Source organism: Dipteris shenzhenensis, chromosome 29, assembly GCF_047967505.1.
Source record: "Dipteris shenzhenensis isolate YYH24624 ecotype China chromosome 29, Dip_SZ_1.0, whole genome shotgun sequence".
Classification (NCBI taxonomy): domain Eukaryota; kingdom Viridiplantae; phylum Streptophyta; class Polypodiopsida; order Gleicheniales; family Dipteridaceae; genus Dipteris; species Dipteris shenzhenensis.
This window is the reverse complement of record NC_141624.1, coordinates 8,606,849-8,624,558: the sequence shown is the minus strand read 5'-3', so window position 1 is coordinate 8,624,558 and position 17,710 is coordinate 8,606,849. Positions and strand designations below refer to the sequence as shown.

Here is a 17,710-nt window from a genome sequence, read left to right as displayed (position 1 = left end):
AAGTGTGAAGAAAAAGTTGAATCCTGGATGGCCAAAGCATTGCCTTGCTGACGGGAAGAGGTCGGCACAAGAGCCTTTGCCTTGCCCATGCTCGCGAATGAGGGGTCTACTATTGAACCTAGTAGGGTGCATGAGGAAGAGGTCTCAGGCAGGCTTCTACCATCTAAGGGGAAGGAGAGGGGCAAGAGGGGGGGGGTGTTGAGGGTTATCACCATAGGAGGGGTAGGCGGCAGAGGCAAGGGTGGGGAAGGTACAGAAGGGGGTTGCAGAGAAGGGGCTAGCGAGTCCAAGGGGACGAGGAAGGTGGCTGTGCAAGATCTACCATTGTCCTAGTAGAAGGACATTGTGGCCGAAGACACCTATGTCCTATGAGGCTCCTCCTCCAAAGTTTAAGGAGGGTGGGTCAAGGGGGCTGTGGGCACTGGTGCTTTGGGGGTCTCTCATGCCTGCTCATGTTGCACTGGAGGATCCTATAATGGGCGAAAAGTCTCCCCTCTGGAGGGACCTGACGAATGTCCTGAGGTCAAGGGCTCTCTCTTTGAATCTCATGGTATGCCTACTTGTGGGCCATCAACTTGATCTCCCTATGATTGCACAGCTTCCTGTGCTCACCTCTTATGGTTGGCGCATTGTCGTTGGTTCTTGTTGGCCCATTTACTCTGCTTCTTTTTTCCCACCTTGGTCCACCTTCTCTATGAAGGCTTAACCCAGAGGGTCTGCGTTTCTACCTGATGTCACTGAAACTGTTGCTATGTCTACCTGAAAACCTCTAGGAGGGTATGCAAGCTCTTTGCCACCAGCCTAAGTCAAGGAACCCCATCATCTGTCAACACTACCACCTCCAACTCTAACAGGTACTCTAAAATTGTGCCAAAACCTGCTAGGTGGAAGGGAGGATGGACCTGTATTCCCTCAAAAGCCTTGAAAAGTGGAGCATCACTAGAAAGTGGGGCACATGGTGAGGCGAGTCCATGTGCACCACCATGAATCCATGATACCAAGGGATAAGATATACCAAATGAGGGCCCAGGAGAATAGGTCTTCTCTCCACAAGAGCTAGAGCGATATCTAGGGAGCCAAGCTAGAGGAGGAAAACACCGCGTCCAAGATAGTGACCTCCTAGATGTGGTCACCATCTAGTGCCTAGCTAAATTGGATCTAATCCCTAATCTATCTCCTCAAGGGAGTGGGGCCAACTATCTTGCCTATGATTGCCTTGTCTCTTAAGAGATTCATTGCCTGCTGTATGTGTTGCTTGTTTGCTAGTGAAAGAATAACTTTGATAGTTGGGGGACTCAAGGGTACTACCGTAGAGCCCCTTTGGCCGTATCACTACCAAAGTCCCAATCACTAGCAATGAGCAATAAATTACACCACCCACAAAAGGTGGGATACTAGAAGGAGAAAAAAAAAGAAGCAAAAAGGCACCCGCAAGAGTAAAGATTGCCAAGAAGCTCGTCTAGCCACGTAGTAATACAAACCCAAAGTTCTTCCACAAGCAAACTCTCAATCATGGAGAGGATAGTGAAACATACAAAGTGAAGTTGCCAAAAGAAAGAGTAAGCGACCAAAAAACTTTGAAGCTCTCCATGAACTCAGGATTATCTTTAACTCTTCTTCTTCTTGAGGGGAGGATTACCAAAAAGCGAGCGAAGAAAAGCGAGCGAGGCCAAATAAGCGAGCGTGGACAAACAACAATGCAAGATGTTATCTGTTTAATAACAGCCACATCATATTCAACCAGGACAGCCAATTACCACAATTTATGCTCCAAGAAAGCTTACCCACTCGCCTGCATCTTGGCTGGCATGTTTCCAAAAGTACATGTTCAAATCATGTTTCCTTTGCTGTGAAAAAGTAATGATAAAATAAAACATTGAATGCTTTCAATAATGAGAATAGTAACATATTACATTAACTGCTCTTCATGTTGTCAGAAGACACCTTTTTTCTAAAAGTTATTAACTCCATAGCACAAAAAGCATATGTCATACAAAAACAAATTAATATAAAAATTTGATGCTTCAAAATATCTTCCAACCCTTGGAATGATTGTACAAAATGTTTTTGTGTGCATTGCCAAAACATGGAAGCACACCTATGTATATCATCCGCTTCCAAAGGAAATATAAAAAAGGGACATCTAGGGTGCCTACTAAATGCTTGATGGGTTTCTTTCACCTTCAAAAAATACAACTTAGTGCAGCTTCATGCAAGGAAGCACACCTACATATATTATCCGATTCTGAAGGAAATGCAAAAAAAGGGCATCCAAGCCATACACTACATACTTGATGGGTTTCTTCTACCACCCAGAGCTTGAAACAATTCAACTTTTATCAATGCAGCCTGATGCATAAACTGATGCACCATTTCAGTTAAGCCCAAGACAACAATAAACACGAAGTATATGTGCTTGCAAGGCATGTAGGGACTTTTTCTTGCTTCCCTTTCTGTAAAATCAAGGCATGTGCAACGTGGAAACTCTGAAATCAAGACACTATATGTTAGCCCCTTGGACATTGATCCTGTTGTACGAACATGGAATAGATGCACCTCATGTGGAATAATGATGTTCTCTCTCACCACCTCCCCATTTTTTGTAACTGCCTTGTGTATCCTTTCCTTGAAATCTTTATTCAACTTACTTCTCCATGAAACAAGCTTTCCATCACGATGAGAAGGGCGCACATGGCTAGGTGTATGGATTTGCTATGCATAAGGAGGTCCCATCACACCAATAGGATCATCACTATTAAATACGAACCCTGCCCTTACAAGGGCACCCCTCTCATCTACAGTCATTGATGTCCCACTTGCAACCTTCCATACACCTGGGAGGCACCTCGAGAGACCCCAGGAACACCTTGAATGGATTTATCCACATTCCATGTATGGGTGACAGAAGTATTACAAAACCATACAAACTGCTCTATCACTCCATGAGAATGTTGCCTTCTTCCCTTAAAACAAGGGGCTGGCACACCATAACTTGCACTTCTACCAAGTGAATTGATTAGTGCCCCATATCGTCTCTGACTCTCTACCAAGTAGCCAAAGCATGTGACAACGCTATGTGGTTCGGTTCTCCTGATTGCCCAATTGGCTTCATGAATATCTATCTCTCTACAAACCACGTCCTGTGATGGACTTTTAAAATCAAATTGTCTTCTTTTTCCTATCACTCTCCTTGTTGTCACTGTCATGTATTCTGGGCGATGACTATCACTTCCATGGACCGATGTTGAACATTTTGAACCCCTCTTTCTTCTTATGCTCACCGGTTCTGTTATTGGCCTATTCATCTCAGGAGATTGTATCCCAGCCTCTTCAATCACTGTGTGTGATAAATCCACAAGCCTATTTCTGTCCCCTTTACCAGATCCACTACCATCAAGTATTCTTCGCCGGAGAGCATCCAAATTTGGTCCTGTACCCAAGTGTCTTCCATTCATAAAGGCATTGTAGTGGGCACTCTGAAGGACACTCATTGCAAGATCTGCTACACAAGCATCATACAATGTTATGTGTTTTGCATATCCATGTGCTGCTCTCATGCTAGAATGTTTTGTCTCTAAAAGGTTCACTGTAGGAACAAATCCAGAGTGCTCTTCTTGCCGCAAGAACATTCCCCCCCACTGGTTGACTCTAACATCCCACCAAGCAAGCCACGTATGCAATGTTGGTAGCTCACCCTCCTTCACATGAGTCGGGGACCAATACAAATTCAATGTTTGTTTGCATTGGTCTGCAGAAGTTGAAGTTGTTGCCTCTCTCCACTTCCAACATAGAACTTTATTCTCCTCCTGAAATTGTGGCTTAATGCATCGTCTGGTGTGCTCAACCATGCTCATCTCCCAATGGAAAACACAAGTTCTTTCTCTACCATCCATCACATTTTCAGGTCCACCATTGTAAACAGTGCGGATAGCCAGCCAATTTGCTCCTGCTCCATTTGCCATGAATCCACGGAATTCAGGTTTTTTAAAACCATTCTTCTCCATTGTATTGTTCAGTGCTCCCAGAATCTAACTTGAGCATGGTTATCCTCCACCTTGAATTCACATATTGCTATAGTTAATAGTTCCCTTATGAATGGGTCATACACATGAGCACCCATTGTTGACCATCCCCTCACTCAATGCACATGGTCAAAATGAACCCATTATGATCCCAAGCTTCCACTAGGCCGCATGCGATTCACTAGATCAACTCCTGATCCTGGACCAATGGTCGACATTTTGAAGATATGTGGTTGTTGTTCATCTTGCAATTGTTCAGGAAATAGGATACTTTCTAGGTATGGATATTTGCATCTCCTCTTTAAATCAAGTATTAAATCCATTCCACCATCCCCTCCTCTAGCCTCACTTCTTGCGCTCTGCACCACTCTCTGAAGCCTCCTTCTTTGGGTCATTGGTGTAATGGTTTCAAGCACTTCTTCGAACTTTTGATCATCTAGCGGCTCCACAACAACCCCATCCTTTGCTAGCATCATCTCCATCACAAGGTCTTGTGCCACAGACACCTCGATATTTTTGCAAGAGGAATTTCCATTCAACCTAGCACGCATTGAAATGAGATCCTCTACTTGCATTTCCTTTGCTGGACTTCTACCTTTTTCAACTGGATGGTCATGGAAACCCACATGCACTGCGCATCTCGTTGTCTTCACTCGTTCATGGGGAAAGCAATAATATATAATAGCACTACATAGGTAAACACACTCTGGTATTGCATCACAATGCTTGCACACAAGTGACCCCAAGGCTGGATCAATGGGACCAGGTAGAGGAGGTGTCCTAAGCTTTCCTTTCCATTGTGTATCATTTAAAATTCCCATTCGTTCAAGGAAAGGACAATCCAAATTACAACATCTCAAATAACCCGAACATCTACTCATTCTCACAACACCATTGAAGCAGTCTTGCGAACATGTGGAATATTTTGTCCAAACATGACCATCAGCATTCTGTTCCATTCCAGACATTGGTGAACCCTTAGGCATAGGTGGAAGTTCAAAGACAATATATCCATCGTAAGTTAGAGGAAGCTCAGTAACCTTCTCCACCCGAACTGCAGATTTGAGCGCAACATGAAGAGAACTATTCAAAGGCATCCTCTCTATAAGTGAAACCACACTATTCAGTTCATGATTCATAAAGTCACCATGAGTACCTCTCTTATCGGACATGTGAACTCTTAAGGTAGATTGTTGGCCACCACTAATCTTGAACCCTTTTTTACCATCCTCTAAGTTCACCAATGGAAGTACGATGGCAAGCTCATCTATTCCAATTTCTTGATGCAGCTCAATGTCCTCGTTCTCAATGTGAAAGTGTTTCTTAAGCTCCACCAATGAAACCTCCAGGAAAGGAGTGTCAAAACGAATGGTCAATGATTCGTGTTCTCCAAAGTGAATGAAAACTGAGAAAGGCATGATTCAAATGCTAGAGCCAAGATGTAGCACCAGACGACACCAACCAAAGAACAAGAGAAAAGCTAGCTACACAAAGGGTCCGAAAGCAGGGAGGCAAAAGAAGAAATGGCATAGATGTGTTGGAGACCGAAGAGAATGGAGCAAAGAGAAGTGTTGAAAGAGCCACTGAGAGGGATTATGGGAGAGAAGCAAGTTCGTCTCTATAAGTGTCAAATGCAAATGGATGTCATTGTTAGCATCCAAGGTGGTCATTTAACTACAGGTCTTTATTGAACGAATATGTGTTTATTAGCTACAAGAAGATGCCTTCATGCATTTGAATGACGCCTCCATGCATTTCATTCAGTAAGGGTGTACATTTAATATAAATGAATAAAAAGAGAAGTAACTTTCAAATCTATATATTGGTATTGAAAGACTAAAATATCAAGAAAAAAATTAAAGATTTATAATTACTATATTTTACTAGCAATAGTTAGAATGAGTAGTATCTTCAAATCCATATCCAAAATGAAAACTATCGAAATGTGTTTGTTTACTTCACATTTGCATGAACAAGCAACATTACTATTTCCATCATGAGTCATTACATGGTGTTCTCCTCACTATTACAAGGTGTTAGTTATGCGGTCGTCTCTTACCGTCTAATAATGACCAGGCCTGCAAAATCCCTCAAAAATCATTTCTCTAAAGGCTACGCCTGCAAAATCTGTCTAATAATGACCATCGCCTGCAAAATCATTACTACAAAATCGCCTGCAAAATCTGTCTAATAATGACCATCGTCTGCAAAAGGAAGGGTGTGGTGGGCTGTCTAAACTTGAAGCGATTTTATCTCTCTTTCTCTCCAGCCTTGAAGCTTCCCCCAAATGCTCCTCACACTCCTCCAAATGTCCAAAAAAATTTATTTTCCTGCCCTCTCATCTTTTCACAGTTCAAAAGTTTAGCGATGTCGACTCCTTCCTTTCCGAGGTGCCTGCCATGACATCGAGTTGCTTGTGGCTTTCAACAAACTTCAACGACATCAACCTCCTTGCGGCCTTCAACAAACATCAACGGGCAAAGAGCTTTTGAGGTAAGTACTCTTTTCTCTTCAGAAATTCAACGACCATAGCCTAGGGAGGCAAGTGTAACGGCAAGAGTGCAAGCAAGAAAAAGATATGAAGCAAAGTGAGCCGAAAGAGATATGAAGCAAGGTGGCTCACTGTGGTAAAAGTTGGACTCCCTGGGGCAGCAAAAGAGGCAGCGCGTTAACGCGCTGCCTCTTTTGCTGCCCCAGGCAGTCCAACTGCCACCACAGCGAGCAAGGTTATCCAACTTCCTTCCCCGGACTGCCTAGGGCAGCAAAAGAGGCAGCGCGTTAACGCGCTGCCTCTTTTGCTGCCCCAGGCAGTCCAGGAAGAAAGTTGGATACCTCCGGAGCTCGAGGCTGGAAGCTTGATGGTGAGGTCGACAACGGGTTCAGAGGCAAGGAGATGGTGACGTCGACGACGGGTTCAGAGACTTGTTTGAAGAGGAGGAGCTCACGGGTGGTGAGGTTGAGGATGCACAAGTTAATGTGGAGTCTGGAGTCCACACTACATAAGATGAGATTGCTCTCAGACCCCCTCGTTGTGTCCTGAATTTCCTTCTACATTTAGTCGCATTGTTTGAATTGTTTTCAGAAGAGATTGTTTTTCCTTATACAATCTCAAAATACGTGAAGCCTCCGATTCTGCAACCGAAACGATAAGGTATGGAGCGGATTAAACGCAGGGCACCAAAGCTCTTGGATCACTATCTCCAACTGGGCGCTTTTGCACTACCTACATTTCTGCATTCGCCTCGTTTTGAAACGAGGGAGAAGTGGGCTTTGTAGTACTTGGCCGAGACAGGATACCAGCAAAAGCATGTCTCTCATTCATCTTCTTCATGAATGGAAGGACAAGGAAAGAGGAAAAAAAGCAGGCATTTAGATAAGCAGCGAATTATTGAAGGCAGGAAGCTATTTAGGAGATTCCAACTACCAAGCCAGGAGATGGTGGCAAGGAAGAGGAAGAAGAAGAAGAGGGAGCTCACCGGTGAGCTCCCGCCTTTCCTCAACCTACAATGAATTGAGTACTCTGCAATTGTAGGTTGAGGAATTGTAGGTTGAGGAGGGTGAGGAGGAGCTCATGGGTGGTGAGGTTGCAGAAGAGGAGGAGCTCAAGGGTGGTGAGGTTGCAGAAGGTGAGGTGGCAGTTGGACTGCCTGGGGCAGCAAAAGAGGCAGCGCGTAAACGCGCTGCCTCTTTTGGTGCCCCAGGCAGTCCAGGAAGGCAGTCCAGGCAAGTGCGAGTGTTCGGACTACAGCGCTCCTCCATCATTCGTGTGAACAAGAACATCCTCCCAGCGAGTGTTCGGACTGCAAGAGGGCTACGTCACCTCGGCCTGCCTTCAGCAAAACGTATATGATTGTGTTATAAGTACTAGTGTTTGGAAGGCACCCCATAGCTATCATTATCTCGAACAATTCGAGAGCTTCATCTATCTTTCCCTCCTTCCCAAACCAATCGATGAAGATATTGAAAGTCCCAGTGTCGGGACTGCAGCCCTGCTCCATCATTCGAGAGAATGTAGAGAGAGCCATGTGGCCTCGGCCTGCCTTGAGCAGGCCAGATATGACTGTATTATAATTTATGGTGTGTGACTGGCAGCCCATGGAGGCCATTTGCTCCAACAATGCCATAGCTTCACTGATTCTCTTCACCTTGATATGGAGGAGGGCATTCAAGAGTGCGTTGTAAACAAACACATCGGGCTGGCAGTGGAAATCCTTCATGGACAAGAATACCTTCTCCGCGTCTCCGACCATGCCAACCCTTCCGAAGATCGCGACCAGGGAGGTGAAGAATCGGGGAGGAGGGTGGACTCGGGCCTTTTTCAAGGAATGGAGCGAGGAGAAGCCAGACAGCTTGGGGCTCATTTGGGGCTCATTTGCGGCAGAATGACAAGAGGGCAACGACATTCCCATGGGTCCCCAGTCATCTTTACAGGCCGAAAGTTCAAGGAATATGTACAAACCAAGGCGATTGATTGATGTGATGAGGATACCGTTCTTGCTCTCTTCCATCGTCAGGAGCTCAGCTGTGACATCCATCAGAGAAGCTTTCTACTTCTTTGAGAAGTTCTGATTATGGATTTACAAGAGCAAGAGCAGTTAGAGTACCCACTCTTGATGGTTTTGCTTGTTCATGGCGATAGAGGAGAACGACTCGGGAGTCGGTATGATGGCTTCTTGTCGCCCATATTCTTAAATCAAGAGTATAAAAGCTAGCTGATTGCTGCACTGGAGGATCCTAGTGAGCGTAACAGTGTCACGCACCTTGACATGAAGGAGCACGTTCTGGTTTGCTTCGATGAAGCTGCTTGTAGCTTCTCCATTCCCGTGTGGCATTCGTCCCAATATTCATCGTCCTCTTTGTAGCCGCCTGCAAGCCACGACTGATTCTGATCCTTGAACTCGTATGCAACTCGTATACAAGTCCAAAACTTACACAATGGTTCTACTATGGAAAGCATCGCCGCTAAAGTTCAAGACGTATAGGACATCCGTACAGACGCGTTTGCACGAGCTTTGATACCAGAGACTCCTCGATTTTTAAAGCTTGTAACCTTGACGATTCGAGCTCTTCTAACTATGTGGCGCTGAATGAGAAAATGAACAAGGACTCCAGTGGATCTCATTGCAGATACACACCGGAGAGAAAATTGTCTGGCCATTGAAAAAACTTGTTCGGTTGTCGTATTGATGCAGCCCAAACAGATTCGGCTCCCCAACAGGCATTGTGATCTGCATCAGAAACGTATGTCAGTAGAATGAGCATCGGGACTCCCGTCCGCCCAATCCATATATATACACTGATCCATTACTCAAGGAGACAAAACTAGACTCGCTGTCTTGATCTTGGTTATTACAATCCAGAAAGCAGAGCCTTGAGTTCGTCTAGCTCTCGCAAAGCCATGCACGACGTGTGCAACCTAGCCAAGCAATTTGATTGGCAAAGAGAGACTCCTGTTAAAGCCTTCTTACAGCAACTCGTATGCAAGCCATAAATGCATGCAAGAGGCGAAACGTGCAAGTTAGTGAGTGTGTGTGTATAGTGCCGATCGAATAGAAACCAGATGAAATGTCCAGGAAGTTCACAAAGACAATTTAAGTGATGAAAAGCTTTCAGCAGCAAAACTAAAGCCTAGACTCTTGAATCTAAAGCTGCAGAACTGGAATTACACTAGAGAGCTTCCATGGTTGCTCTCAAGAATCAGAGATGAGGTCAGAGTAAGAGGACTTTAAACCAGTTAGAAGAAGAGGAACATCTGGAATGCTGTGCAGCAAAGCTTAGGCAACTCCAGCAGGTTCTCGGCTTTTGTGAGGAAGTTGTAATGATTCCGCACCCTCAGACCAAGCTTTCCCCAGCAAACGAGTCTCGACCACTGCATCCAGATTTTCAGCAATAGACTTGGCCACCTTCTTCTCCTCTTCGTCCTTGAGAATTTCCGATGGAGGAACAGCTTAAGCTCCAGAAAAGCAAGCATCGCAGAAATTGGGAGCCTCCATTCCTAGCATCCCCCTCAACCTCTCCAGAGGTAGAAATGCAAGAGAGTCTGCTCCTATAAACTGCCTCGTATCCTCCACATTCATTTTCATATAATGAATTGTAAGTTGAGGAGGGTGAGGAGGAGCTCACGGGTGGTGAGGTTGTAGAAGAGGAGGAGCTCAAGGGTGGTGAGGTTGCAGAAGGTGAGGTGGCAGTTGGACTGCCTAGGGCAGCAAAAGAGGCAGCGCGTTAAGGGTGAGGAGGAGCTCACGGGTGGTGAGGTTGTAGAAGAGGAGGAGCTCAAGGGTGGTGAGGTTGTAGAAGGTGAGGTGGTAGTTGGACTGCCTGGGGCAGCAAAAGAGGTAGCGCGTTAACGCGCTGCCTCTTTTGCTGCCCCAGGCAGTCCAGGCAGTCCAGGAAGAAAGGAGCTCGAGGCTGGGAAGGAACGAGCTTCCTCGGCTTCCTCACCGCAACAGCAGCTATGGCCATCCCCGCCGCCCTTTGGGCTTGCTCACTCCCTTTGCTCCTTCCCTGATCAAAGAAGAACGACTACTCCACCGCTGGGAGCTCTTCGGTCTCATCACCTGGAGGTACATCGATAGCAATTCCTTGCTCCGTTATGAAGCTCACCGATGTTTCAATGAGAGCATCGGTGAAGAGCATAGCAGAATTTGGATCTGAGCTTCTTTGTTTTGGCTTCAGTTGTGGGTAGAAATTAATGCAATAACTACATGCCGGGAGGCTCTTTCAGCCAACCCTGCCTTCTCTCTCGTAGCGCCTCTCCTTTTCTCGATACCTGCTTCATTGGCGTTTCCTTGAAAGATTGCATCGTTTCCCTCAAAGATCCCGATACCTTCTTCATTGACGTTTCCCTCAAAGATCCCGATACTTATAGCGTTATTATTACTTTGCAAGGGAGGGGAACTTGGACTGTCGGGGGTAGTAAAATAGGCAGCGCGTTAACGCGCTGCCTATTTTGGTCCCTCGGGCAGTCCAATAGTCCCCTCCTTGCATAGCATTCAAAAGACCATGTGACCTATCCCTCCAAGAGTCCAATAGCATTCCAAAGACCATTAGACCTGTACACCAAAGCATACTTGTAGACAAAAGATGAAATGGTCGAAGCAACCTTTTGTGATTATGAAAGAAAGTATTGATACATGGAGGATTGAGTAGAAAAGCTTTCATAAAAAGCCTTCATGAAAAGACAGCTTGAGATGCCAAAAAGGATAGCGCGTTAACGCGCTGTCCTTTTTTGCATCTCAAGGTGTCTTTTCATGAGGGTAACGGGCAGGCATAGAAGTGCATATTTACCATTGCAATTCCATATATCCAAGTGTATAGATACCACTGCAAGTTGATATACTATGTGAATTAGAGATGAACCTTTTTCTTTTAGGACAGAAGTGGATGAATGTTCCCTAAACCAGAAATCAATTGCATTGGTAGATACATGTATTTGTTTTTAGTTTTGGTTTTTATTGAAACGGTTTTGAGAACTATGATTGGAAAAATGCCTTGTTTTTTGTCTTTTCAGGATGACAGGAAAAAAAGGCAAAAAATGTCAAGTGGCACATTCTACAAAGGTGACAAGACAAGAGGAACAAAAGTAGATCACAATGTTGAATCATCAGTAGGTGGAATGGAAGAGCAAGAAAGTGTGGTGGGTCTAGAGGTTGAAGTATCATCAACTCAAAGAGATGAAGGTCCAAGAGTGGAGGAGGATGAGTTAGATGATAGCGAAGTTCAGGTGGAAGGAGGAGGTGATGTGATTGGCAAATGTAGGATGCTTGATTCAGATTAGTGTCCTCGCATTCCCTTGTGTAGGTTGATACCTTATGCAAGAGTGAGAGGACTTCGTGATGATGTATCTTCACTCAAAAGTACATTTCAAGTGGAGGGCTATCTCCCAGAGAAAGGGTCTTTCATTGTATCTGTCTGCAAGAGTGATGGAGAGGAGATAGTTGTGACAGATGATATGAGGAAGTGTTGGTCTCCCACCTAGAGAGAGGTGGATGGGGAGTTTGAGAAAGATGTGATGTCTAACACTGATTTTCATTTTATGTCGCAAAAGATGTTATTTGTTTGGGAGGGCACTCATAGGACCACTGCATGGATGAGTGTCATCAAGGAAATCTTTCCTACAAACAAGAAAAGAAATGTACGAGTGGTATGCACAATAATTGACCCACGGAAAATTAGTGAGATTGCTCTCTTGGCAGGGCTACAACGAATGAATTCGTAAGTACATGGACTCTTTGAATCTTCTCCACATTTGTGTTTTATGCTACTTTGCATTTATTGATTGGGTTGTGTACTTTGCTGTTTGTTTTCTAGCATGAATGAACATGCCATTATCAAACCCAGTCTAAGGGACATACTCATAAATGCACACAACATTTGTGAGTGTGACTCTATGGTGTTTATGAGAACATTGTCTTCGAGTGAGATCAAATCAATAGAGAATTGGAGGGCTCAAGAGAGTAAAGGGAAGAAGCCATGGTTTCCATTGACAAGAGGTTATCTGGCAAGGCTTGTCTTCCAGGTAGAATGTTGCATTTGTATTGATGCTTACATCTTTATCACTCCTTTGCTTTCTCTAATTGGAACTTATGTATGTAGGTTGAGTACAATACAGAGCTTAAAAAAGCAATGGACAAAATATCTACAAAGCTACCTTTAGATCAAAGGGGAGAGGCAGAAGGAAAGCAGCGTACCATAATTCAAAAGAGAATTGCTGATCGGATGGGAAAGGTGTGAATTGAATTTTCTATACTTTGTTGCATTTATTTTGAAGTTAAGTGACTGACATGTCATCTTTGGATAGGTGTTGAATTGTATAGATCCTGATCTTGGAGAGGCTTGGTTGGAAAAGTTGTTTGCCTTGCGCTTTGATGGTACAGACTCTTTCGTGACATTGGAGAAGCTCCAACTCATTGCAAAGTCTGATTTGAGATTAGAAAAAAAAAATATTTTCCTTTCTTTGTTAGAAGCCACTAAACCTATGCGAGACATGTACTTCATGCCTGTGGGTGACCTTGAGTACAGAGGGTGTGTTTCTTATACCAATACAAATCATCTTTCATGGTGTTTGTTTGTTTCTTGCCAATGGCATGACTCTTATTTTTTTATTATAAAATTGAGTCAACTTTTACTGTTTAGGTGGATTAGTAGAGAGATATTTTTGGAGAAGGTGGAGAGACAGTCATTGAAACTGCTTGAAGATTTGAGGGTGATCACAACAATGGGCATGCCTTTGGATACCCCTAAGGATTACACATTGCAGCAATACATGGAGGATATAAAACTGGAGGGGAGAAAACATATGTTTGTGGTGCTAAGATCAAAGGAAACAAAGATGGAGAGCAAGGGTGGAAAAAAAGGAGATGGACTATCTGAGTTGGACATGGCTGCCCATAGGGTGGTTTATAGGTATGTTGTCAATTCATTTGAAGGTTCATTTTTCATTTATCTATGTTTCTGCTGTTGATTCATGTAATTACACAATCATTTATGGTTGTTCCACTTGATTTCTTGACCTTTTGATGGTTTGGGACATCCAATTTTTTTTTGTTTCTTGGTTGATAGATATCTCTCCCACTTGGCAATAGAGAAAAGGATCTCTGACATTCCAAATTTGTGCAAGAGTTGATTGGTCATGCTGCATGCATGTATCCACGTGGCATGCACCGTCTCTCTCAATGGGAATTAGCACATTGTCCCTGGTGGATAGATTTCCCTAAAGGACAAGTACTGGTGCGAGAAAGAGACTTGTACAATACTTATGCTTCACAAAAAGCCAATGAAGCAAGTAAGGACAAAGTGGAGGGAAGCTCAAGGAGAGATAAGAAAGAGAAAGAGAAACAAGAACATCCTACAGAAAAAGGTAAGGAAGATACAATATGATTGTTTGTTGATGTTGTCTTCAATTCGTTTTGACATTGCATTAATAAGTTTATGATTGTTCTCTTTCTAGATGAGGGACCATCTAGTCCTATGCGGCATGAAATAGATCACATAGAGAGTGCAGGTAAGGGTGTTGTTGTGTTCTACATATGTAGTTGTTCCTTTAACACTAGTTTTACTTGTAATTGATTTGCTTTTGCATATAGGTGGAGAATCAATCTCGGGACTTGTGAAGCAATACGTGTTCCATCGATCACAGTCACCTGACATTTCCTTGGCCCATGGCATCACACGTTTGTTTGCTTGTACAGTTGGAGATTACATTGCAATGGGCAAAGACTTTGCTGACTCTAAAAGAAATGATAAGTATGCTATTTTGCATGAGTTTTTTATTACAGTGGCTAGTCGAGATCAGGACTACAAGAGGATGGGTAAGAAGGTGAAGTGGGCTTCAGATTTTATATTGCTCGATTTTCCATCTGGCTATCCACTTGATGAGAGAGGATCCACTCCTACTTGGAATGTCTTGCTCGAGGACCATGTGCGGCATGGGCTTGCAGTTGCATCAGCTTCTTTGTCTGATAGTGGTTGGTTGGCATGCATATGTCCTTTGGCAGGTAAGGCACAATACCACAATTGACATTTCACATTTTGTGTTTCCATTCTACTAGTTTTAAATAAAATTAATTGCTTGCAGGACAATGTATTGGTTGGATGGAACGGTTTGCATATGTCCAGGGCTTGGAGGTTGTCAGACGTGTGATCATTCATGACAAGTTTCCATATGGATTTTGTAGAGAACATGATAAAAGTGTTAAGGTAAGCTACCATTACCATTCCATGCATTCTATGTTTGCATTCCATGATAAAAGTGTCTTTGACAAATGTCTCCTCGTTAGTCCTATGCATGCTATGTTTGGAAGGATAAGTCCTATGCATGCTATGTTTGCCATCTTTCATGCTATAATGCTTGCTAGTTGAAGTCAATATGCTATACATGTTTTTCTCCATGTGGTTTCCAGATGCAATCTTCAGTATTAGCTCTAATACGTAGAGCAAAGAAGAATCCAACAGTTTTTTGGGAGGAGAGCTTTCCACTTTTCCAATAGCTTTTGATTGATCCACGTGAAGATGTCTGGACTCATCACATACCTCCCTCTGCAAGGACAATCGTGCCGATGTCTTCTCAGCTAGCACAAGGTGGACTAGAGAGGAGTAGTTTTTTTGTAGGTTGCATTATGTCTCTTCTCTGTGCTCCTAGAGGGCTGGTTCTAGAGATGGGTTGTGGTACAACCCCTCTTATGTGTGCTTGTCAGGCCATTGGCAGGCCTTGTTTTTCATTTGATTCAGACAACGGTATTGTGGCTAGCATTGTTGAGCCACTTGTGGCAGATCATTCTGGAAAATGGATCAGGTCAGAGCATGATGGAGAGGGGGAAGAAGAGAGAGTGGAACCTATCACAAACCCCTTTGATGAGTAGTATGCTACTGGCCCGAAGTTTTTTTGTTGTATATTTTGAATGCTAAAATTGAGGACTTTGAAAGTGTTATTTAGCATCTCTATAATATGGTAGATAGTGAACATTTACGGGTGCCTTTGAATCAAGAAAGTACAAATTTTGATGCTTTGGATAGTGTTTGTAAGGCCTTGATCTAGCAATTGATTTTTTCTGCTTTTTGTTGGTAGCGAATTGTCTTTTGTATAACACATAAGGATGGCAAGTTCTTCTTATTGGAAATTATTTTCATTGTTCCACTTTGACTTACTTTCCTTTGAAATGTATGTTTTGTTGTAGTTTGTTACCATGCTATGCAGAAAAAATGGCAAGATTCATGACAGCCGACAAGAGATATGATGAGTGCCAATTAGATAAACCACATGCGCGCAACTACTTTCTTGATGATGAATGTCAGGGGGATTAGAATATGGTTTAAAACACCATTTTGTTCATAGACTGATAATTGTTGTGGTGAACCATGGACACATTTGGAAAGTTTTGGTCTAGTGCATTTTGCAGGTGAAGTGGTATTTCAACAGTCATCTATGTTATGAGTTTGGTAATTAGTTTATGTTCTTCAAGTGAAAGATAGGGTGGATTGTAAGTCTGATTATTGGTATTCTTATTATGACAACATCTTGCTATAGTAAATTTGGTCTCAAATTTGTTCTCATCGGAGGAATTGTAAAAAAACTCGCTCGCTTCATTGGGCCCGCTCGCTTTTTCTCGCTCACTCTATTGACTACCTCTCTTGAGGGGACTAGCCAGACATTTGAAAGAAAATCTTGAAGGTTGGTCATACAATGCTAGCCCCTAAAGCATGAGCTGCCTACATAAGCTACTTGGAGCCTTCTTTGGTCGATGAAGATGTAACCTCTAATCGAAACGTGCCAAAGAAGGGCTAGATGACTGATAGCAGCAGGCTGAGGGTTTGTCTTCTTACTTGAGGTGAGCTCCAAGTAGAGCTGAATCATGTGGGCATGGGTTGAAGACTTGACCATGAGAGCTACAATAGCAGCCTTGTATGATGATTGATGGTAGCCTTGCTACTATTGACAATAGCGAGCACCTGTATAGTGGCCATAGCCCATATGGTGGGCTATGGCAATGGAACTACATGAAGATAGATGGAACTGCATGAAGATAGGGTCGAGTGATCAGTGCACCCCCTTAGGAAGAAGCTTATGTGCTCTCAGCCTCCACTTAGGCAAAAGAGCATGCAATGGTGTAGCTCATAGGTAGAGGCTAGCTCCTATTTTGTTAGCTGATTGAGTATCACAATATATAGCACCTAGCTTTGTTTCATCAAACTAATCCATTTTTTACAAGATTCTTATGAGCCATATACATTCACATACCCTTATTGTGAGAGCTCTATATTCGACTTCTATTGAGAATAAAGAAAGTATATGTTGTTTGTTGGATAACCAAGAAATAACACATGCTAATATCTATGTGTCATCTTTGTGGTTCATGATCACCACCATACTCACTATCATAGTATCCATGTAGTCTTGTATGAGTTCCTCTATATTCTATTCCAAACCATTTTTTGCCGATGATATATCTTAGCACTCTTTTTCCTACATTCTAATGTGTTTGCATAAATTGAGTAGAGTGTTGACTGCATAACAAATATCTAGGCTGCTCCTTGTAAGATAGATAAATGAACTGATGAGTTGCCTACAGTGCTTTTTAGTGACTATAATATTTTATTCTTCTTTTGTTGATCTCATATTATATTTCATAGTTGTAGCTATAATCTTGCACATGGAATTTCTATAGTAGTTTATCCACATATTTGTATTGACTTATGAAGGTGCTTTCTACATATTTTCAAAATTCTATTCCAAGACAATAATGCATAAGACCAAGATATTTTATTTCAAACTCTATAGATAGATCTTGATTTAGTTTTCTAATGAAGTCTTCATTACTTCTTTTGACAATCAAATAATCTACATGCAATAGTATAATGGCCCTATGTTCCCCTTGAACTTTGTAGTAGAGTATATGATCTGTGTAAGACTTTGTATATCCAAGATTAACAAAATATTTGTGTATTTCTTTATTCCAACTTATTGGTGCATATTTTAAACCATAGAGACTCATCTTTAGTCTGCATATTTGACTTGGTTTTCTAGTTTCAACATATCCATAAGGATGGTGCATGTAAACTTGTACATCCAAACATCCATCGAGACATGCATTCTTGACATCTAGTTAATACATGTTCCATTTGCTAATGGTCGCGAATGTTTTCCAATGAGGCCAATATTTATAGAAATATGTATAGAAATGAGGCCAATA

General features: G+C 42.9%; 1 protein-coding gene across 1 annotated transcript; it reads left to right on the top strand.

The window, feature by feature from the left end:
• Positions 1-14,269: 14,269 nt before the first annotated feature.
• On the top strand, positions 14,270-15,048 carry LOC147882393 (uncharacterized). Its single transcript, XM_087400300.1, has 3 exons — positions 14,270-14,518; positions 14,599-14,720; positions 14,924-15,048. Exons 1-3 carry the CDS (start codon positions 14,329-14,331, stop codon positions 15,008-15,010), a joined length of 399 nt encoding a protein of 132 aa, XP_087256426.1. The 5' UTR covers positions 14,270-14,328; the 3' UTR covers positions 15,011-15,048.
• The last annotated feature ends 2,662 nt before the right edge of the window (positions 15,049-17,710 follow it).